The sequence below is a fragment of the Solea solea genome, chromosome 14, assembly GCF_958295425.1.
Source record: "Solea solea chromosome 14, fSolSol10.1, whole genome shotgun sequence".
In the NCBI taxonomy this organism is placed as follows: domain Eukaryota; kingdom Metazoa; phylum Chordata; class Actinopteri; order Pleuronectiformes; family Soleidae; genus Solea; species Solea solea.
Window position 1 is genome coordinate 16,210,111 of NC_081147.1, and position 22,590 is coordinate 16,232,700.

A 22,590-nucleotide genomic window follows, 5' to 3' on the forward strand; every position below is an offset into this window, starting at 1 on the left:
AAAAACTGAGTATACAAATGAATAGAGAAGAACTGTGAACTAAGTCTTTGACACAAAATACAGGATTCTTTTCCAGCACTTAACACTTCATCCCTCGTAAATATAGTCACCTGAATCCAATAACATCCTGGGGTGTTCCTTTATCTGTGGATGAGATGAGATATCACAAGCCCAATCACAAGGTCACTGTGACGCAAAACGTTGACACTTTATTTGTTTTCAATGAAATCAACTGTTGTCCCGCTTTTATTTTAGAAGCAAAGCCTCACAAAACACCACACTGGCCGGAAAACAGAAAAGAAACACCTTAACAGAAACATTCATGACCCCAACTCCCTTATTCCTGACACACAGTTGCTCTCTGAGTAAATTCTTGAGAAAATAATACAGGACACACTCCCTCCCTCCATCGCTCTCCATCTCCAGCCACAACATTTTTCACTTAATATCACTCCATCTCTCGGTCGGCTTGCTGGCCTTGGCAGGAACCTGAATGGATCTGCAAATGTATACGAAACAAACTCAGCCCTTTGCGTGTCTGTTTTATCTCGCTCAGAAATGTCCCGTGCATGTAAATAGCTGGGACTCCAGTTCTGGTTGAGTAAGCAACCACTGCAGGAGTGGACAGTGGACATGACTATTGAGTCTCACCCCTGACTGTGTGCTCCTCTTGTCATACCCCTTATGAAAACCCTGCCCTGCGGCAACGTGCTACATATGCTTTGATGATATAGTGCATATTGTTAGTGGTACACAGACAGACAGACAGACAGACAGACAGAGTGTCGAGAGTCAGGGACACACAGATGTGTGTAAATGTACTGCATCCCCCAGAAACTGGGTCAAACTGGTTTCACACCACTTTCATATTGTCAGATGATTCCCCTGCTGTTGCTGTACCTGTGAATACAGCTTTTCCATTGACAGTGCAACACTGTCATCGATGAAGATGCAGAAAGCAGCACCACCACTATCATCATCATCATCGTCATCATCAAGAGCAAGGACAAGAGAAATTATAATTTATAGTAGTTCGTTTATTTTGGTCACAGGTATACACAAATAAATGCAGCTACATTAGTGTTGACACATATTAAACATGCATCCTTATAAATTAAATAGCAGCATAACCCAACCCTGTAGATAAAGAAATAGACTGAGAAGGTGAAGGCTGAAACTCAAGCCTATACTCTAAGTACTTTTGTTACTTATACTTATAAAAGAAAATCCTTATAATCAAAACCTTAAAGTTTTAATTGTTGAGGTATAGGTGATTTTAATTCCTCTGTGTCGCTGTTCCATAGATACACACCCTTAACTGATATTCAGTTTGTTCTAAATGCTGTTGTTTTTTAAACATTTAATTTCCTCTGAGTTGATATTGACTGCCTCTGGTTGTGAACACATTCTCTTTTTGGAAGAAAGTCATATATAGTTAAATTATATTAGTTGTCTTTGCATTAAGGCATCTATAAATGTTCACGATGATGTTACTTTAGTAACAACCCAAAGAGCACTGAGACAGGTCATATTATCCACTATGATACTGAATTATTGCTATAATTATTCAGAATAATAAGCTAATAAACCACCTAATTAAAGACAACATAAAAAGAAAAGACGTGAGAGTATGATTATGTAATCACATGGCAACATAAACATTGATAATTCATCTTCAGAATGGCAGAACCTATTATTATCATTGTATTGTTGTTATTATTTACATTGAATGATCTAATTTTCTGGTCTTATTTCCCTTCTCTTGTTCACAGAGTAGAACTCTCTCATCATATATGAACACAAACACATGTGTGTCCTACATTACATTTGTGTTGACATCATGGTGTTGTATGTGTGCCACTCTGACTCGACGCACGCACTGACGCTGCACGTTTTTCCCTCGCCGGCTGCGTGCGTGATGTCCACGCATTTACCGCGCGCGGAGTCATTCTTGAACACGCAGTCAGGTGTCGCGCTTCTATCACGCTACCGGCGACGCCCGCCCGCTCGTCGACGCTCGGTGCTCATTTATTTATTTATTTATTTATCTTTTTTATTTTTTTTCAGTCATGTGGAAGAAAACGTAAAGGACTTGGTGACGTCGCGCGTGCACTCCAGTGTGTGTGTGCGCGTGCGTGCATGTGTGTGTGTGTGGGCGTGGAGGAAAATGTCAGCGTGCGGCGGACGGAGAAGGAGCCTGGAGCTGCGTGTATGTGTGTGTGTGTGTAGCGGGAGCACCACACCACGCTGCTAACGCGGGGGAAATACAACTCCAGCTGCTGTGGCGAGAACTGAAGCGGATAAAGTTGTTCATGTTCGCTCGCTGTTTGTCAAAGTCAGCTGTAGCGCTGCGTCTTTTCCGCACAGCAGCCTGGAGAAGGTGAAGCGCGAGCAGCTTCCTGGATGTGAAGCGGCGACGGTTGTGTGAGCACACCGGACCGGACCGCACCGGACCGCACCGGACCGGACATCCATTTCGGGTAAGTCTCCCCCCGCCTCTTTTTTTTTTTTGTACCAAGAAATAACTTCTGATGTGGATTTAAATGCTGTTTGCTGCACGCGTGAAACAACCGTTTCCACGGGTCAAAGGCGCAGTAACGAGCCACCGACCCGCCTTCATCATGTCTGGGTTTCGGTGAGAGTAGAGAGGCTCCCTGTGTGTGAGCAGGCACCAAGCCCCACATCCACCCACACTGAGATGTGACTACATCCATGTGGGATGCACAGGGAGCTCCTCGTCCTCCTACATTACGTTAGGAGGCTTGACATCAGTGACCATGGAGCGTGTGCTGTGTGATAGTGTAGCGTCAGCATGCAAGGACATCCGACCTCTGTGGCTGGAGTATGATGCTGCTGCTGCTGCTGCTGATGATGATGATGCTGCGGCTGCAGCGGCCCCACGCATATCATGTCGCCGTGGGGTGTGGTTGGTTGGCACACTGGACAGGCAGACAGACAGACAGTCTGTCAGCAGCACTGTCTCCTACCCTCTCACCTCCCATGCATTGCCACATCCTGATATCTCCAGCCTATATGCGCTTCCTCAGCAGGGACTCCTGTCTGTCACCACAGCTCTGCTGCTCTAAAGCAGGCGCCACTGGAGACTCATGAATCTGAGCCAGTGGACGGCAAACATGTGTTGCACTGCAAACTCCTGTTTGATCAGGCCTCTAATTATGGTGTTAAACGATATGCTCATTTATGACTACATTTCAATTTCCCCTCATCCTCATAAGAGACTGATACCACTTTTTTGTGTCTGATACGATATTACAAACTCGAGTATCTACCGATACCGATATTAATCATAAGTCATTTTAGACCATTTATGAAGCTGTTTTGCACATTTTTGTTAAGTCAATTGTGTAACAAATATTATTCTCCTGAAAAGAAGATGAAGACAGATCAAACATGACTCAGCTAAAATGCTTTTGCTGTCAATGCATAGTGAAGCATGTGATATATAGAAGTTTTGGATTGTAACTGATTTTATAGTTTTATCTGTCAGAGATCCAGTCCAGTGAACTGATATCGATTCCCATCCCTATTTAAAATATGGACATGGTCCTCTGGGTTCCTCCTGAAGCCACATGCAGCGACAGCCAGTGTCGTACAATCGGGCCTGGTTGCAGGTGATGCCTGTGAACTTGTGGTTGCAGAACGTCAACATGGCAGCAACTAAATTGAGGCTTCAGAGGCTTCAGCAGGTGGGAGTTTAGTTCCCATGAGTGACGCCAGGACGGGTTGCCACTTACTCCTCACCCTTTACATTTCAGTGTTATGTTGTGTTCACTCCAGTTAATGTGTTCATGTTCATCCCCCACCCCCTGCCATTCCTCACTCTCACATTATTAACGTAATGCATCCAATTCATTCTACACCGAGTGACAGTGTGATCCCACTGGGTTATACCCAGTCAAACATTGCTCTCTTTTGCTTTGGTTGGTAGCAAAACAGTGCGATAAATCCTTTTTTGGAGGTCCAGTGGCTCACATTTAGGTGAGTTATTGGCACAAATTTAATATGCTAGGTGTATAACTGCTTTAAATAAAATGGTTTGGTTAATGTTCTTAAAATAGGGCTTTTACTTGTACTTTAGGTTAAGGCCTTGCTCTGTGCAGTCCGCCATCTTGTGCTGCCACACAACATCCTCTCTGGTTTGCCACTGAAGTTTCCTGGTGGGCTTGTGTAAGGGAGGAGTCTGCAGTCAAACAGATTTAGCAAGTGCATTAATGGGGATGTGTACAGAGGGTTAAATAGCAGCCACCCAATGGTGAGTGACCTGTGTTTTTAGAGTGAGCGAGAGAGAGCGAGAGAGAGAGACGAGGATAATCACATTACTGACTTACTATCACGTCCTTCTGAGAGGGGAGCAGCCATCACTGCTAACACACACACACACACACACACACACACACACACACACACACACACACACTAAAGTGCACCCATGCATACAAAAGCATAAATGCATAAACATATTTGTTATGTACATACAAAGTGAGATATCATTTGGTGTATTTCTCAACCTACAGTAAAGAAAACTGCACAAATGAATAATGCACACACACACAGAGTGAGATAGAGCGATAGAGAGAGAGTGTTATTGTTGATCTGTGTGGGCTGACTAGTCATTTGGGTCACTAACTTGCAGTCATTCTGCTGCCATAGTACATTTTAGGTCATATACTCTCCTTGTGTTACACTTGGCTGGATAACTCAGGGTGTCTTGAGTGTATCTGTGTGTGTGTGTGTGTGTGCATATAGTGATGTCTGAAGAGTGGCCAGGCCAGTTCACTCTGATAAGGTGTGTTTCACATGTGTCCCTGACTTTGGCAAGCATGTGCAATAAAAACAGGTATATGTCTGTGTGTCCACTCCCTCCCTGCTGATTTATAACCCTGCACAGAGAAGTGAGAAGTCTTTGTTTAGGTTCCCATGTTCAGCTCAATTATGTATTTATTGGGTCTATGTGTCTAGTTAATGGTTGACACTCTGTGTGTGTGTGTGTGGCTCTCCAGCCTTGAGGTAGTTCATCTGTAAAGCGTGTAATAAGCTTGTGAGCAGGCATCAGTTTTGTCTATCCAGCACTTTATTTAGTATTTAATTTATAGCCTACAATAACCTAATTAAAAACAATTCCATTATTTATATATTCTGTATTACTGATGCAGTCACAATACAGAAGGAATTAGTCCAAATTCACATAAAAGTATGGAGCTTATCAACGTCGGTGATCTCAAACAAGGAAATACAGTATCTGTCTTTACAGACACAGAACAGGTTTATTGCACGAGTGACACTTTAATTATCACAGACACAGGCATTGGATGATAAAAATAAATATCAGCTTTGCTTTGATAAGAATGTCTTATTCTCATCTGACACAGTTAGTGAAATACTAGATGAGTTGATGATCAGCAGATGAATCAATCATAAACTAATGTACTGTCTGGCTGTGGTTTCATTGTGTCATATATCTATCTATCTATCTATCTATCTGTATATGTATATGTGTATATATATATATATATATATATATATATATACATATATATGTATATGTATATACTGTATTTGGCTGCTACAAACTCACGAAAAACAGCCCCCACTTTTCTCTGTCCCTGCCACCACGTGTCCTAGAAACAATTCAATTCAGCTGGCGACGGCAATAAGGTTTTATGGCTGGGTGGTCTGCATTGTTTTTTAGTAAGTCCGTCATTCATCAACTGTTTATGTTACAGTGCACATGTTTTCCACATTTATACAAGTCATATTATTTCTTAAATTATGAAAAAACCTTTTTATATTCTACATTTAAACCCACTCACTAAAAGGGAAACAATGAGACACCCAACGACCGGTGTAATCCTGTGCAACAGACTTCCTGAGTCACTCTCTGTTGTTCTCTGTGTTAACAGAAGAAGGGTAACCAGTGTGAGAGATGCTCGTTGACCTACGGAGCCTTGGTTACATTGTGGATCAACGTATAATTATGATAGGGTGGTGCATGTGTTGTTGCTAGTGATCGAATGAGAGAATAATTCTCAAGCAGCATTCGGCTTCTCTGCAGCTACAGCATTTATTCGTCATTTGATTCCTGTAGTTTTGTTTGTGTCTGAGATCATTGGGATCTTCAAGGTGCATTTTTATGTTACTGCATCACTGACTCTATGCAACTCTTTTAGAAATAGACCTTGTGATTGATTTAACGAGTCATGATTTTTATGAACGTGGGGTTGTATCAGCTAATGCATATGTGGTCAATGTCAGGGATGATCAATAGCTGACACTTTTGTCTGTTTTACTTGCACTTAAAGTCTTTTCGGCTACACCGTCTGTTTATACTTGAAGTGGATGAGGTAGTTTAAGGTTTGTGCTTGCTTTTGTTTGCTTAAATTACTTCTGTGGGCATCAAAGGTGCTTGTTAACTTCTTGGTGCCCCTATAAAACGGTTCCAGTTTCCTGTATAACATTTCAGGTTTTCCATGAGCCGTAAAACTCAAGCATGAGCCCCCCTGCCCTGCAGCTTTAGAGCATGTGGCTCCATTTCATGGGAACTGTGTAGGGGTAAATGGCAATTAGGGATTGTGCCTGAACATATGTCGATTGTAGGCAAACGCTGCACTTCACTGCAAGTGAAACATGCTCTGAAAAGGAACAACAAAAGATGAAAAACAAGTGACAGATTTTGGTGTTGCATTCAGACGTTGGCGGGATGAGCACACACATGCGGCTCTTTCCCCTGTGAAGGAAAATGAGTGCAACCATTTGTCATGACTGTCAGCCACTTCAGCCTGGGTACACCTGGTATCAGGTAATGACACAGACATGCATTAACACGCTGAAACAGTGACGGTGAGGAGAGAGTGCAGAAAACATGTTGATCTTGTGAATGTATGTGCAACGCAATCCCCCCCGTACTGTGATTTCACAATAGGCTTATCGACATTAGTCTATTATCAGAAGCAAAGACACGGCATCTACAGTATATTGAAAGTTGGTTAGATGCATGTGTCTCGGAGCTTTCAGTGTGAATCTCTCCCTCCTTCCTTCCTTCCCGTCCTCTCTCTTTCTCTACGAATGACAGTGAGATCAGTGATCGCCTCTGCTCGCTAACATCATCATGCCAGCAAGAGGGGGTGAAGGAATGTGCAGAGGTTAGAGAGGGTGGGAATCATTGATTCTCTGTGTCACTCTTTTCTCTTTTCTCCTGCTTTGCTTCCTCTATCTTTAAGGGTTAATCTCCTCTGTCTGGTTGGTTTCCTCTCCGGTCTCCACTGGTTTCTAGCCGTGTGAAGGAAATGTCGGTTTGCATTTCTGTCTCTCAGTCAACCTGGTCTCAGAGATGATACTGGATAACAGCGTTGTGCATTTCTGTTTCTTTATACATAAAAAACCTCTGTCGTTACGATGTAACTGTATGTGCGCGCCATGTCTGTGTGTGCGTTTCACTTCCAACATTGCACTCCTCCTTCCCATCATCCCTTGCTGCAAGAGGAATAGAGTTTTTGAGAGCAAGGGTTGCCTTGGCAACCATGGCAGCCATCTGTGTATGTTGTATGAATGGCTGATAATGTGTGTGTAGGAACAAAAAACCAAAAAGCGCGAGGTGCCTGCCTGCAGTCTAAATGCTTCAACTCTCTCATCATTGCATTATTTATTTAATGAACAGCCGAGGCATTGAAGGTTATTGGGTTACAATTCATTCCAGGAAGAGATTAGAGGAATCTGCTTTCAACCGAGTGAATGTGTGTCACTGTAGCACCACGGCCAATAAAAATGGTTGAATACGCCGCTTTAACAGCCGCAGCTCTGCTTCAGAAAAGCAGCCGAGATGACTTTAAATCCTCTCCTGTTCGCCTTGGTTTGTGTGGTTCTGTCGTACCCTGATGCTCGCCCTGTGCTCTGTATGTTAGCAGGACAGTGACACATTAGGATCTCTGGGTTGTGGAACGTCAAGATGCATCACAGTAAAAGGATGCAGGATTTACTAGTCTGCACAGTGAGAGATGGTCCAGGGAGATGTTAGAGACTACAGTGGATCACAAGAGTGGAGGTCAGACACATTTTCATGCACTGTGGAGCTTTTAGGTGCAACCCAGGGACTGAAATAGGATAATGATAAATGACGCACCTGTGTATATGTGAGAAAGGAGAGGGTGACAGTGGAGAGTGTAAATGTAAAACCCAAAAATAGTATGTTTTCCCCAGGCTGTAGAGTATTTTGCAAAGTACTTTAGTGTAACCCACTTTTTTTTTAATCTTTTCTTCACCTCTGTGTCTCTGTCTCTCCCAAACAGAAACCCTCAGCATCCTCCAGCAATGATGTAGACCTGGCAACCACGTGATGATGATGATAATGATGATGATGATGATGATGATGGTGATGCAGGGCCTTGCAGGGAGGGGGACCAGTGACTAACACTCTTCCAGTTCTCCACACCTGGCACTCTATGTCCATCCTGATCGGGAGGCCGGAGTGCTATGTCATCAACCACACCTCCTGTGGCCCCACCCCTTAAGAACCTTAAGAAGGGACGGAAGCCGGAGAAGTCGGAGGTGATGGCCGAGTCGGTGCCAGCCACCAATGAGGAGCTGAGGGGCAAAATCATGGACGTCCAAATCGAGCTGCATCAGGAGCGGAGCAAGGTGACGGAGAGGAGAAAGAGGAGATGGAGGCTTTGTGTGCAAAAAAGAATGGGAGTGAAATTAGAGAGGAAGTTACCTGTCAATCATCACAATAGAGGCCGAGGAACAAGATCATTTACCTCCTGTGTGAATAATGATGATGCTGAACCTGTCAGAATATCACTGTAAGGCCACAAGAGCTGGATCAAGTTTCAACGGAACACATTTGCACTTGCACTGTAATTTGTAAAAGCATGTGTTCATTTCAACATTCAAGGTCAGATGTAGTAAAGATTGGCGAGAATAAATCTTCACTTATTAGCTTTTTTCGTCCAGTTTGTTTTGGACTGTCAGGAGTTAAAGTTTCTGAGCTCTTCGTACTTCAGGCAAATGGATTAACCGATGTCACTGTCCCGATGACAGTACGACAGCAGTAGATTTACTTATTGCTTCTTCCTTCCAGCTGTGTAAGCTGCGTGAGCGGCTCCAGGAGCAGCGACAGGCTCGGGAGCTGGAGCAGCACAAACATGCCGTGGCACTCACCGACTTGCGCGCCAAACTCCACGAAGAAAAGCTACGAGAGATAGGGTCAGCGCGCGAGTCCCTGGCACGGCAGCACGAAGTTGAGCTGGCACGGGCCATCAAGATCCGAGATACAGAGGTGCAGAGACTTCAGGGGCTTGTGAACGCCCTGCGAGACGGAGCCGCCGATAAGCTCAAAAACGCTCTTCTCCTGGAAGCTCGGGAGGAGGCCAGGAGGGCGTTTGATGGGGAGAGGATTAAGCTACAGCAGGAGGTAGGTTGTGGCATTTTAGCGACTGTAGTAGAGTGGTAATGTTGTGGAAGAATAAGGAGCATGTTATGCATTTCATAAAGTAGAGCTGTGCCTCAAAACCGTCTGCAGCCACACTTCAGCATATTTGAATCACTTGAATATTTGCATCAACTCTCATTTGCATTGGCTGCATTTCTGTTTTATTGTTCTAAAGTTATGTGTTCATGTGTTCATGGAGTGCTGAGAGTTGAACCTTGGGAGTTTTAGAATAGGGCACAGTCTGAAGCCATTTTGTGTGCGTTGTGTGTCTGTGTCAAGTGTAGATGCAAGACTGGGTAAACCTTTGTAACTTTGTTGCTGAAAAACAGGAAGGAGGGTGGAACAGCATGTTGCCAAGCCATTGTTTCATTGTGCTTCTCTGGACAAACAGATCATCTATCACTACAACTGTTTAATGAGTTAGAGCATGTGTTTAGGAAGTGTCACTCTCTCTTTGTTGTTCTTCTGTGTATTCATGTTGTTGTTGTTGTTGTTGCTGTGGTGGTGTTTTTAGATCCAGGAACAGAAGACGGCCAGGAAGCAGGCTGAGGAGGCACTGGCAAATGCTCTGCAGGCTGATAAAGCCAAAGCTGCAGATCTGCGCACAGCCTACCAACAGCACCAGGATGAGGTGCATCGCATCAAACGGGACTGTGAGAAAGACATCCGCCGAGTGGTGAGGAGAAATGCTGCGGGAATGACATTACATAACGTCCTAAACATACTGTTGACTGCATATCAACCTTTCTTAGGTGTTACACAGCAGATTAATAAGCAAAGAAAAATAAGCATTTTGTGACACAATCTTTTAAATTATGACCAAAAAATCAAAAAGTTTTTTTTAAGAAAAAACAGACAATATATTATCTTCAAGCCCGCTGATGAAAATGCTGTCTGTAAAATATAGTCAGCTGTAAAATTGAAAGTTGCACTGCCCTCTCTATAAGTCACGTTATTATCATTCAGTGGCAGGTGAGCTTGTCGGCTCTGACCATATTTTAATATCACACACCAACATCTGTTCTCCTGCTCCTGAACTTCAGAGTTTATCTTGGTAATGGTGCATGACGTTTGGAGGCGAACTGCCGCTCTGTCTGTTTCACCATGTGGTTCCTATCTGTGAACATGAGTCCGGAGACCCGCTTTAGTCCTTCAGCCTGACCACAGAAAACCATGTCGATGATTAAAGCGCGGCTGATTGATGGATGCTGGAAGTTGTGCAGGAAATACGAGTGTTAAAGAGCAAAATGCTGAAGTGGGTAGAAGTGGGGACATTTTGGAAGAAGTTGTGTATATGCAGACCGAGACTAAAGCCTCATAAATTAATCCGAGCTGGAACACTGTTACTCACTCATTCTGTTCTCTGCCACTGGTAATAGATGTTTTCAGACTAAAGGTTTAGACTGCCGAGTTCTTGTGAACCAGAAACTCACACATTGGTTTTTAAAACATGCAGTGAACATTTTGAGAAAGTTCTGCAGCATAATCTTAAAAAAAACAATATCTGTGTTGTTTATTATGAATATTAAAGTTGTTTGACTCTTTCCACCGTTCACCACTCCTGTTCCTTTTCATATCTGCCGTAGATGGATGAGTTGAAGGCGAAGGACCGCGTTGTGTGCGCTCTGGAGAGAGAGCTGGGCGCGCGGGCCGGCTACGCCAAGAAGCTTCAGCTCCAGAAGGAAGCTTTGGATGAGCAGCTGGGCCAGGTACGAGAGGCTGAGAGACACAACCACGGCAGCCCAAAGAGAGAGGTTGTACCTGGGTTAGGGGACAACAATGAGCAGCTCAACAACCAGGTAAATACCACTCCATTTTATTATATTGAAAGGAAAGAGAGTGCATTATTAATTTGTTCCTTTTGAAGAAGAGGAACGTGCGTAACTTTGACTGTTGTGATGATCACACAAATGCACATAATAAATAATCCGTCTATCGGCGTTGAACAGAAACTTGTGTTGTAAGGACCAGTGTGTTCTCTCATCTCCATGATTATCACATCTATTTTGTTTGCCTCTCATGCTGCTTGTTACTCTTTATTAAAACACATGTTTTAGTGCTTTAATAATTAGAGATAATCTGACAGTTAATACCCCACTTTATTAATTAAGTGTCACAGACGATGTCTTCAAATTACAGTTTAAAGGTCTGTGTGTAACATTTAGGACAGTTCATTTGCAGAAACTGAATACAGCGCCCAGAATTATACGTGTATAATCTGTAAAATGAAAGAATGGAATAGAAATGAGCCTTTTATATGTACTAAAGTGCCATCTCAAGCCCTCATGTTTCTACAGCACCACGAACGGACAAACCAGTGTGCGTTTTGAAGCTTATTTTTTAGCATCCTTTCTGGTATGTGAAGGCCACCGTAGTTCCCTGTCACGCTTGGGAAAGAGAGGTTATAGTCTCGACATTAAATGTTACTAATTCTTCCACATTTGGACTTTAAAACCGGTGGATTGATGGATTTCATGTAGTGCCATACACAAAACAGTAAAAACAGTAAATATAGACATGATTATCAAAGTAATCTTATATAGTAATAGTGTCATTTACGGACTGTGTCAGCTCTAATTTGAAAAATAGTGATTGGACACATGTGCTTCCTCATGTAGTGTCAACTGTCAATCGTGAGTAAATAAACATACAAATATTTACTTTTTTGAGGATTTAATTAAGTTCAAGCACAAAGATAATGATCAAATAAGCATGTGGACACTTGACAGAAGTTCATAGTATACTGTTAAATGCCAACTCATCCTTCATCCCACCCTCTGTCCCACCATCCACTTCCATTACCTGGCTGCCTGCTCCCCCCTTTTTTTTTTTTTTAGTTTATATCTTCCTCCTCCTCTCCTCTGCCCGCTGCTCAACAGGAGTCTGAGGAACGTGACATGAGACGGTTCCAGCTGAAGATCGCAGAGCTTCACTCAGTTATCAGGAAGCTGGAGGACAGAAATGCCCTGCTGGCTGATGAGAGGAATGAACTAGTGAGGAACACTCTTGCAAAAGTACATGCATGAAATGATTCTAGGCATGCTGCAAAAGCACACACTCTATGTTGCACACAGATAAATACACGCACATTTCAATACCATTCCAAAATTTGAATAAAATGCTAATTTTCCCAAACCCTCCCTGCAGCCACCGCCCTGTTTCTCCAGCTGAAAATAAAAAAAATCTGGGTCACTACAGGGAAAGACGTAAGATTGCCATTGTTTCCCCTTTATTTCCCGCCTCTGTCCAGTTGAAGAGAGTTCGAGAGGCAGAGAGTCAGATGAAGCCGATATTTGAGAAGAACAAGCGGCTGTCGAAGAAGAATGACGACCTTTTGCAGACGCTGCAGCGCATGGAGGAGAAACTGAAGAACCTGAGCCGTGAGAACGCTGAGATGGTGAGCTGCGCCCAGACGTGTGATACATCTGCTCTGCTCTCTGTTGCTTTAAAGATGAAAACAAACTTCAGATATTTGATCCCCACAGAAGTGTGGATGTTTTGTTGTGGTTCAGATGTCACTGGGAATTCCATTGGCATGAGTAGAAACAGGACCTCTAGTGGCTATTTGAGGAATTGCATATCTCTCCTTTCTCTACTCCCTCCATCCATCCATCTCCTACCGCTTTATCCTCCACATGAGGGTCGCGGGGTGTAAATCTGACACTTTCAAAATTCAAAACAGAATGTTCGTTATGATATGGTAATAGCAACTGTCCAAACTGTCTCTCTCTCTCTCTCTCTCTCTCTCTCTCTCTCTTGCGCTCCCCTCCTTCAGAAGGAAAAAGCCTCTCGGCCGCCCTCACAACAACAGTCCATTCAGCCTCAGCTGAAGCGGCCGACCTCGCTGACGGACTTAAGTCATGCCCATGAAGAACAAGAGGTGGAATTTCTAAAGCTGCAGGTTGCTGAGCAACGTGGCATCATTGACGAGCTCACGCAGGTCTGGATTTTACGTTTTACGCCATTCGAGTCAGATGCCTTTTCACTTCTAGCTGTTTTTTCATGAATATCTCTGTCTATGTATAAGACTGTGCAGAAATGATTTGTATTATTTTATTTTACTTCACTGGATATGCATAATTCCTATCCCTATATCTTTATTTCACATCGTTTCAAAATTCACTGCCCCCACCAAAAGTCACATTGCATTCTTTTACCGTGTTACAACGTTTATTTCAATCCACAGTTTCATTCATTTTCCTCCGTTGTGTCAAATCCTCTCCATCACACTGTAGACTGTATATGAAAAGTGGGCGTAGTCTTTTGCTTCTGCTATGAATGCCATTGCATTGAATAGCCACTATAGGGTAACTTTTGTCTGGTTGTCAGTCTATGAGAATATGACCTTAATTCATAAGTTAACAGTCTCAATCTCTTGTTTCAGGTCTTCAATTCAAAAATGTATGATTAGAGTAAAATAGATGATAAAGCACGGCAAATATAAGTACACACTAGTGTGTATTGGCCAGTAGGAGCCTGATTGTAGGCTCGTTGACTCATCTGTACTTCCAGTTGCAAAATGTCAACACGGTGTTGGCCAAATCTTGAGTGCAAAAAAAAAATTAACAATTCTAGTCAAAAGGAAGATAAAATCACATGCAAACTTTATAAAGTCTATAAAAATGGACTTACTGGAGGAAGTCGTAAAATAAGTATAAAATAAATAGAAAAGAGGTATTTTTAGAAAGAAAGGAAGGCCAGACTTAAAAAGGATATACAGAGCATATTGCACTGTTGATGGCTCTGTACCGCCTGCCTGACAGTAGTGGCTCGAACAGCGAGGGTTTCATAACCCTCATGTGTTATTCATGTCATTACGTTGTATTCTGTCCACGTTAAATACTTTATCCAAGTTTAATTTGACAGTGATGCTGCTGCGTGCAGTGTTATACTCATGCAGAGTGTTGGGGCTGATCTTGACACGGACACGATTTGACTGTTGGTGCTTTTTTTTTTTAAGGAACGTGAGCGTTTGGTGATGAGCAAAAAGAACCGGAGGAAACCTCTGAAGCTGTCAAAAGTAAGTGCTCACAGGTGTATTCAAATGTCCAGTGATGTGTAACTTAGCAACTATGGTTGACTGATGCCTACATATTATGGGAGTGTCTCTGGGTTTAATTGAGCTCAGGGGACCAACATAATAGTATCTCTCACTGCTGGGAGCATCACAGTGAACACACATGCGCCGTCCCCACAGTTAGAACATGGGTTTTTCTACTGGTGAACACTTAGTATCTTTTGTGGGGGGAAAAAACCCCCCCTAATTTTATCAGTTTTAAATGTAATCAGTGTTTGGTGACTGTGCCCCCTTTTGTGAGAGTAAAGGTTATTCTGATAATTGCGATGAAGCCTGTGTGCGTGTGCATGTTTGGGCTCATACATCAGGGGATATTTCAGTCTCTGGTGTCGTTAGGAGGAGGAGTCGACCATCTCCCCTCCCTGCTGGAGACACTTTGTCACCTTGGCGAGGTGGATACAGGGCACTTGTTTGGCACTTGGACTTGCACCTAGAAGTTTGTTTCTCTTTTTTGGGATTTTTAATTTTTTTTAACAGAGAAAAGCATCACTTGAGATCAGAGAGGAACCATAAGCTGGCGCTTTGACTTGCGTGTAGGAGTATTTAAGGACCAGAAGCTTTGTCAATTGTTTTTTTATTTTGTGTGGGAGTGTTATGGAAAACCGTACGGGCAGGACTGCAGATATAGAAACTTAACCAGCTGGTGAAGTCCAAGATATGTTTGACACAGTCTGAGGTGTTTGTTCATCGTGACCAGTCACCATGACTGAATACCTCCTCCTTATCCTCTACTTCTCGTCCTTCATTTGCCTTTGTGCGCTGGTCTGCCTTTACTTCTCTGGTTGCCAAGAGATGACTTATAAACACGATGGTGAGGATTCTGAATGGTTTGGAAAAGTAAATTACAAGACAGAAGTAAATGAAAAAAAACATACAAAAGGAAGCTTATCCTGTAATCCTTGTGTTTATTTAAATGAAAATGTTGTTGACGGACCGGTTTCATTAATTTAATCACATTTTGTCCTCTCCTCTCTGCAGAGGCATGTTGTGGAGACATATTTTGGATTTGATGAGGAGTCCATAGACTCTGAAACCTCGTCTCTCACTTCCTACAACACTGACCTCACTGACCGCACGCCTGCCACACCAGAGGAAGACTTGGAAGAGGTAAGAAAAAAAAGAGTGGATTGATTGATTTTCAAAAAACAGATTTATTCAATTTAAATTCAGAAAATCTACTGTGCCGCACCAAAACCTTAAATTACAACTACTTAAACTACAGACTTGTTTATTTCCATACATAACATTTATTTCATTAACAGGCAGAGAGTGACATCTGACGGTACAAAACAACAATTATATAAAGTCCATATGTGTTTTATAATAATACATTGAATGCAATTTGTAAAGCAACTTTGTTTTTTAAAAACTTGATTTGTTTATTATAGGACCTCTCGTGTCCTGCCTGTGATGCCAGTTGGGAATCACGGATATAAATGATATTCTGTTGTTCACTCAGTTAAAAGTTGAATAAAAACAAGACAAAAACGCTAAAAATGATTTACAGTTCTTCTTAACCTGTCCTCTCTTGATTCCACAGAGCATTTCCCGTGAGGAGTCGGAGCTTCGTTTCCGTCAGCTCACCAGAGAATACCAGGCCCTTCAGCGTGCCTACGCCCTGCTGCAGGAGCAGACTGGAGGCTCTCTGGATGCCGAGAGGGAGGCCAGGGTTTGTAGCAGCGCTTTATGTTTGTCTGCTTCCTTAACTACCACCCCAGCGGTTCTTTGGCCTTTAAAGTGCCGTTCTGTCCCTCTCCTCTTTGATTGCTCGCTTTCTCTCCCACAGACGCGTGAGCAGCTGCAGTCGGAGCTGAGCAGCTGCCAGGCAAAGATCGTTGACTTGGAGAAGGCTTTGGCAGAGCGGGGACAGGTAACAAAGACGAGGGATGGGGACAGGAGCTCTTTGGTCCTGCTCTCACTGGCCCTCCTGCATGTCTGTTTGGCCGCTCTGCTCGTGGGCTGGCGCTATGCTGACCAGGTCTCCTGCATATTCCTGTGATGTCACTTCCTGCATGTGTGGCGTCCCAGCTCTGTGCCTGCATGCTCTGCCTCACGCTCTGTCCTGCCAGCTTTCCGCAGCGAGGTGGCGTAAACTACTTTGATTAACGTCAGCCGTGAGTAGACTGACAGACAATATCGTAATCCAGTGGTATCACACATGTTTGTGGATATGAAAAGACACAGTTGTCCTTCATTTTAGTTTATTTACTGTGTTACTGTGAAACATTTTGGTTTGAGAACTAATCCAAACAGAAGAAAAACTGTATAACAACAAACAAAAACACCTCCAACTTGTTAATTAATTAATTAATTAATTAATTAATTAATGAATACTACGGGGAACTGTGCTGAAACTGCTCCGAGTTTGTACCACCACTGTTATGTTCTTCATCTTTTTGTACCTGCATGCTCTGTGGCCTTTTCCACTGTAGCTTTCTCAGCTGTGTTATTATGATTTGGTGCTCTGCTGTTTGTCATCTCAGATTATGTTCTGTGTCTCCTTGTATTGTGATGACAGTGAATGCAGCTCTGTTTTCTCTGTGATCTCTGGAGTGGGCTTCATTTCTCTGGATCAATAAAGTACCGCTGCCACACTCCCCCCCCCGCTCCCGCCCACCTTTGTGTCTGTTACTTTTTACACATGTCCTTTTGAAATGCCCATGCATCATAACGTGTTTTCTGGAGGTCTTATCTTTCCTGATGATGTTATGTTTGGTTGTTATGACAGGACTCAAAGTGGGTGGAGGAGAAGCAGTTCTTGCTCCGAACGAACCAGGAACTTCATGAGAAGGTAGACTTTAATATTTAAGAAAAGGGAACAAGCTTTGTTGCAACATTGCTGAAGTTAAATAAATGTAAATTCGATTCATTTGACAACCCCTGACGTCTTCTATTCTCAGTAATTACCGAAAGCACTTGACACGGTTTCATTAATGTTCTTTGTGTGTGTAGATGTGGGAATTGCAGCAGGCGGAGTCACGGCTACAGGCCGAGGTTCAGGATGCCCGAGACCAGAATGAGCTGCTGGAATTCAGGGTGCTGGAACTGGAAGTAAGAGACTGTACCAACATCAAACTGTCACCAGGAGGCGACAACAACAATGTCGGCTCCAGACGAAAGACCTACATACAGTGATACAGAGCCATGTTTCACCTGAGTTCTCCTCTGCACTCGTTTGGTTTTGCTTGTTTTGCATGGCAGCTGTGTGTAAACCTACAGACACTGAACTGGAATATTTTTTTTAAAAGGAAAGAGCGTTGTGTTACGATGATGATGATGAATATAATTTTCAGATAATAAAAGAAATATTTAAGTTCACCACATGTTCCCATCATTCATTTTGTGTTTCAATTTTGCATGAATGTCCCCATGTTTTCTTTGTTTTCTTTGTCATAACATTTGTGGATAACGAAGAACACATTGAGAACAAAGTTTGAGTTGTTTTTGTTTTTTTTATTGATGTGTAACTGCTTAAGAAATGTATCCGTCATATTTAAGTTACCAATAAATATGTGCAGGAATGATAATGATTGCATTAGTATAAGTCTATTATATCGGTTGATTTTGTAGCCGATTGTGAATTTCATGATTTTTTTGCATGTGTTTTTAAATCCCTTATTTTTTTTGCCTTGATTTTCTCATTTAAATCACTGGGTTTCCACCTCCCTCATTTTGGCAGCTCCTGGCCATGTTTTGAGTGTCATGTAAGTAACTCCCTCATTCACTCCCCCTTTTTTCTCTCATTTATTTTAAGTATCTGTCATTCACATGTTTTCGTTCTCGCTGCTCACACCCGGCAGTATGACACAATTATAAGTGTTCTGTAGTAATGTAGTCTTTTTGGTTCTTTGGGCGTGTGCATATGAGCGCTAACACTGTGTTTCCTTTCTGCAGGAGAGAGAGCGCAGATCTCCTGCCCTCAATCTCCACATGTCTGCGTTTCCTGAGAATAGCAGCAGTGCCCTGCAGATCTACTGCCGCCAGGAGGGCGTGAAGGTGAGATCACAATCACAAAACACGCTCTTTTCTATTCCCTTTATGACTCTTTCACACACTCACACTCATGATGATGTTTGACATGTGCAGGATGTCATCATCCCTGAGCTGATGAAGAAACTGGATATCCTTGGGGACAATGGAGTGAGTTCAAACACACTGCTGGATTATAAATGTGACAAGTGCCTCTTTATTTATTTTATTTTATTTTTTTAAATTACACACCTGGATGATATTCTTGTCAACTCCAGCTTTTTATATTTTCTGTAGAATCTCAGAAACGAGGAGCAGGTGGCTGTGATCCAGGCGGGAACAGTGATATCTCTGTGTGAGAAGGTCAGTTTCTCTGACTCTGTGTGTTTTTACTGACACAAAATGGACTTACATTGTCAACACGGGTCACTTATGAATGAGACACCGGGTCTCAATAGGATTACCTGTATAAATATAGATTAAATAAATAGAAATATGGTCACACTTTAGAATAGGGAACACCCTAACCCTAACCCTAACCCACATATTCACCATTAACTAGGTGCTAACCCTAACCCTAACCCACATGCATAAATGGCATACTAGCCCTTTATTAGTAATTATTAAGCACATATTAACACCTTATTCTACATCTATTACGACGTGAATTAAGATCTTTCCATATTAAGGTGTTAATACGTGCTTAATAATTACTAATAAAGGGCTTATATGCATGTTAGTATGTGTTCCCTAATCTAACATGTTACCAGAAATGGTAATATTAATATAATACTACTAATATAATATAATAATAAATAAAATAATATTTTATTGCTTCAGAAGAGATATTCATCCTTTTCCCCCAATTCTCCCTCTACAGTGGTTGAAGCAAATAGATAACACAGAGGCAGCACTCACACAGAAGATGATTGATCTGGAAAATGACAAGGTAAAAAAAAAAAAAAAAAAAAAGTTCATCATCAGAGAACGTGATCTTCAAATATTAATGTCTGTGTTCATGATGATAGGTGTATATGCTTGACTTTGTTATTGTTATATAAACACAAAACAGGCTGTGTGTTACATTAATTGTCCATAAGCTGATATAGGCTTTAAAATCAATTAGTTCTGCGCTCTTCACTTGTGATACTTGTTGCAGGAGATGTTCAGTAAGCAAAAGGGATTTCTAGAGGAGGAGTTGGACTACAGGAAACAGGGCTTGGACCAGGCCTACATGGTATGGAGCCTTTGTCCCTTTGTGCAGATAATAACCAAAAGCTGCCCTCACAAACCAAACTGCACCCATTTCTTTTTGTTGATAACGGTTCATTATAAATCCAGAATGCAGAGAAGCAAATATAATCATCTCAGCATGACACATGATAACATTTAGGATCCCATTAAACACCATGACTTCAACATGCTCCGTGAAAGGGTATAATTGTCACATCATGTTGGGATACTGCATCTTTTACTGCTCAAGTCTAAACATCTGTGAGCAATCTAAGAAAATGAGTTTCTGGCTTCTTTTCGATTGGCTTGATGTTTTTTCCATCTTCACCAGAAAGCTACTCACTGATATATTCTACCCCAAGTTTGAGTTTGAAACTATTTGAAAGTTAGATTCTTTATGACTTAAATGGGTTTTAATCAACACTCCATGTAACTCTAACCATCTTATTTGGTCAGTTTTGTTGTTGGTTTGTGTTTATGGTCCCACTTCATATTGTGCTGGTGTCCGTGTGGGTTTTACATGGTAAAAAAAACTATTTTCAAAAGAAATGACTAAGATAAAAAATGTATGGTAGTAAAAACAAAACAATGAAGTTACCATGTGAAGGTCATGTGTAAATATTAACTCCCAATATAAGTGGAACAGTGTTCTCCATATCTGCCATGGTCACAGTAGTGTGTGTGTGTGTGTGTGTTTGTGTGTTTGTGTGTATCTGTCTGTGTGTGTGCACTTGTGCATGCCCGTGTGCATTTGCATGTGCATGTGCACGTCCATGCGTATATGTACTGTACGTGTGTGTGTGTGTGTGTGTGTGTGCGGATGCCTATGCAGAGGATCGAGGAGCTGGAGGCCACGCTGTATAGCGCTCTGCAGCAGGAGCAGCCGGCATGTCGAGCCGTGGCTGAGTCGCTGACAGAAAGGCAGAGGGAGGAGCTGAGGCTCGCCGTGGACAAGCTGCGGCGTCAGATTCTCCGGCAGAGCCGGCAGTATGACAGTCAGATCTTACAGGAGCGCATGGAGCTCCTACAGCAGGCCCAGCAGGTAAGGCTTACACCAGTAAGGAGTCAGGTTACTGAGCCCTGCCCACCCTCAATCTGCTCGCCTGACCCCACCAGACCTCTGGTGCTGTGAAAAAGATGCAGTATCCCTGTGTGTGCTACCTGTAACCTGTGAGTGAGGAAGTGAGACAAACCGACTGTGTGTGTGTGTGTGTGTGTGTGTGTGTGTCTCTCTTCTCTCCGTGTGTGTTTGTGTGTCAGTCACTGTGATCTGAATACACCCCTCCCCCTCCTTCAGTATCTGTCACACTAGTTTTACACCCATGGCTTGTACAGTATTGTATGTCACTCACTTACCATGTCAACAAACTTCATTTGACTTAACTTTATTAATCAGCTACTCATGAAACGCATACTAACTGACTAAAATGCATTTTTAACAATCGCTATCACGTTACATTACAGTGCAGTAGCAACATAGTAATGGGGAGCTATAATATTATAGCAATTCCATGTTCTTTCTATTGCAGTTCTAAGCTTCATAATAACAATGGTAACAGTGTGGTAATAATGAGGTATAATGACAGTAATACCATGTTATTTCCAAATCAATATCCAGGTCGTAGCTTGTTAATTACAATGATTGTAGACTATCATCAGTGTGCTACCTTCACTTGAAAATGTCATGTTTTTATTCCTCTTCCATTTATTTTGTTTGACGCACACTTAAATTGTCATTGTAATTACTAAGCGACGACCAAATTAGCCCCCCCCCCCCCCTTATTATGAATTATTACTATACTATTAACATACTGGTACTATAATGTAAAATTAGACTGAACAATGTAACGGCAGTTAAAATATTTTCATATTTTTGTTTACACTTATTCTAAGTTTGTCTATCTATCCCACACTTGTGTGTTTTGTTGAACTTGATTCGCCTAAAGTAATACGCCAATATTTCTGGTATTTAAGTTTCCATATATCAGTTTCACCAGTGAATTCGTAGTCGGGTCAAAGGATGAGCAGCTGGAGTTGGTACATGTGCTAATAGTTAAATCAGCTCTTCAGTTGCCATGGCAGCTCTTTTTTGCCATGGAGACAGAGGGCATGATAGAGAGGAGGCAGCCTGATTACAGGTGTTTTTACTGGACTGTGTTGTTTATGAACTGTCTAACGTCTCTTCTCTTTTTGTTCCATGAAGAAATGACTGTGTCGACTCCCCCCCCCCTCCCCTCCTAACCACTTCTGTCTTTGCGTTGCAGAGAATTAGAGAGCTGGAGGACAGGATTGACTTTCAAAAGAGACAAATAAAAGATATAGAGGAAAAGGTACATGTGCCAATCTTATTTGTTTCCTGTCAAAGTGTGAACGGCAAAGAGAATGTGAGGGAGTTTATATCTACTGTACTGAGGTTGTGTGTTACTGTTTAACTTTCTTTCTTTCTTTCTTCTTCTCTCTTTTCTTTCATGTTTTGATTAAACCCTTTTGTGTTTTTAGTTTTTGTTCCTCTTTTTGTTTTTCTCTTTAGCATTTATTCTTTGGCCTTAATGAGAGTAACTATGGACCTGCATCAGGTAGCAACTTCGATCACTGACACCTTTTCATTATCTAAGGCGGTTGTGGTGCCGATAATAAGAGTCGTAAAATGGCTTTGTGTTTCTTGCAGGTGTTAAGGTGCCGCGGAGTCAAGCGAGGATGAAAACAAATCAAATTATTTTTTATGCATACTTAGACAGCTCAGAAAACCCTATGGCCTTTTTTTTATATATGTGCACTTTTGCAGAAGACACTTACGTGGAATGCTAACATATTTGAACATTTAATAATCAAGTCACTATAAATGAGATGAAAGTGAGATTTATAT

General features: G+C 42.2%; 1 protein-coding gene across 8 annotated transcripts; it reads left to right on the plus strand.

The window, feature by feature from the left end:
- The first annotated feature begins 1,942 nt into the window (after positions 1-1,942).
- On the plus strand, positions 1,943-22,565 carry jakmip1 (janus kinase and microtubule interacting protein 1). 8 transcript variants are annotated; one of them, XM_058649536.1, is made up of 23 exons: positions 1,943-2,480; positions 8,304-8,652; positions 9,095-9,427; positions 9,960-10,121; positions 11,032-11,244; positions 12,283-12,459; positions 12,696-12,842; positions 13,221-13,385; positions 14,406-14,465; positions 15,501-15,629; positions 16,063-16,191; positions 16,309-16,392; positions 17,251-17,313; positions 17,475-17,573; positions 18,417-18,518; positions 18,609-18,662; positions 18,789-18,854; positions 19,372-19,440; positions 19,651-19,728; positions 20,557-20,766; positions 21,989-22,054; positions 22,224-22,300; positions 22,393-22,565. In XM_058649536.1, the coding sequence occupies exons 2-22, from the start codon at positions 8,488-8,490 to the stop codon at positions 22,272-22,274; spliced, it is 2,622 nt and encodes an 873-aa protein (XP_058505519.1). In that variant the 5' UTR covers positions 1,943-2,480; positions 8,304-8,487; the 3' UTR covers positions 22,275-22,300; positions 22,393-22,565. The 8 variants fall into 8 exon arrangements, with proteins under 8 accessions (XP_058505519.1, XP_058505522.1, XP_058505521.1 ...); XM_058649539.1 differs by having other exon boundaries at positions 1,944-2,480; positions 12,325-12,459; positions 22,393-22,564; XM_058649538.1 differs by having other exon boundaries at positions 1,945-2,480; positions 12,283-12,438; positions 22,393-22,564.
- Positions 22,566-22,590: the final 25 nt, after the last annotated feature.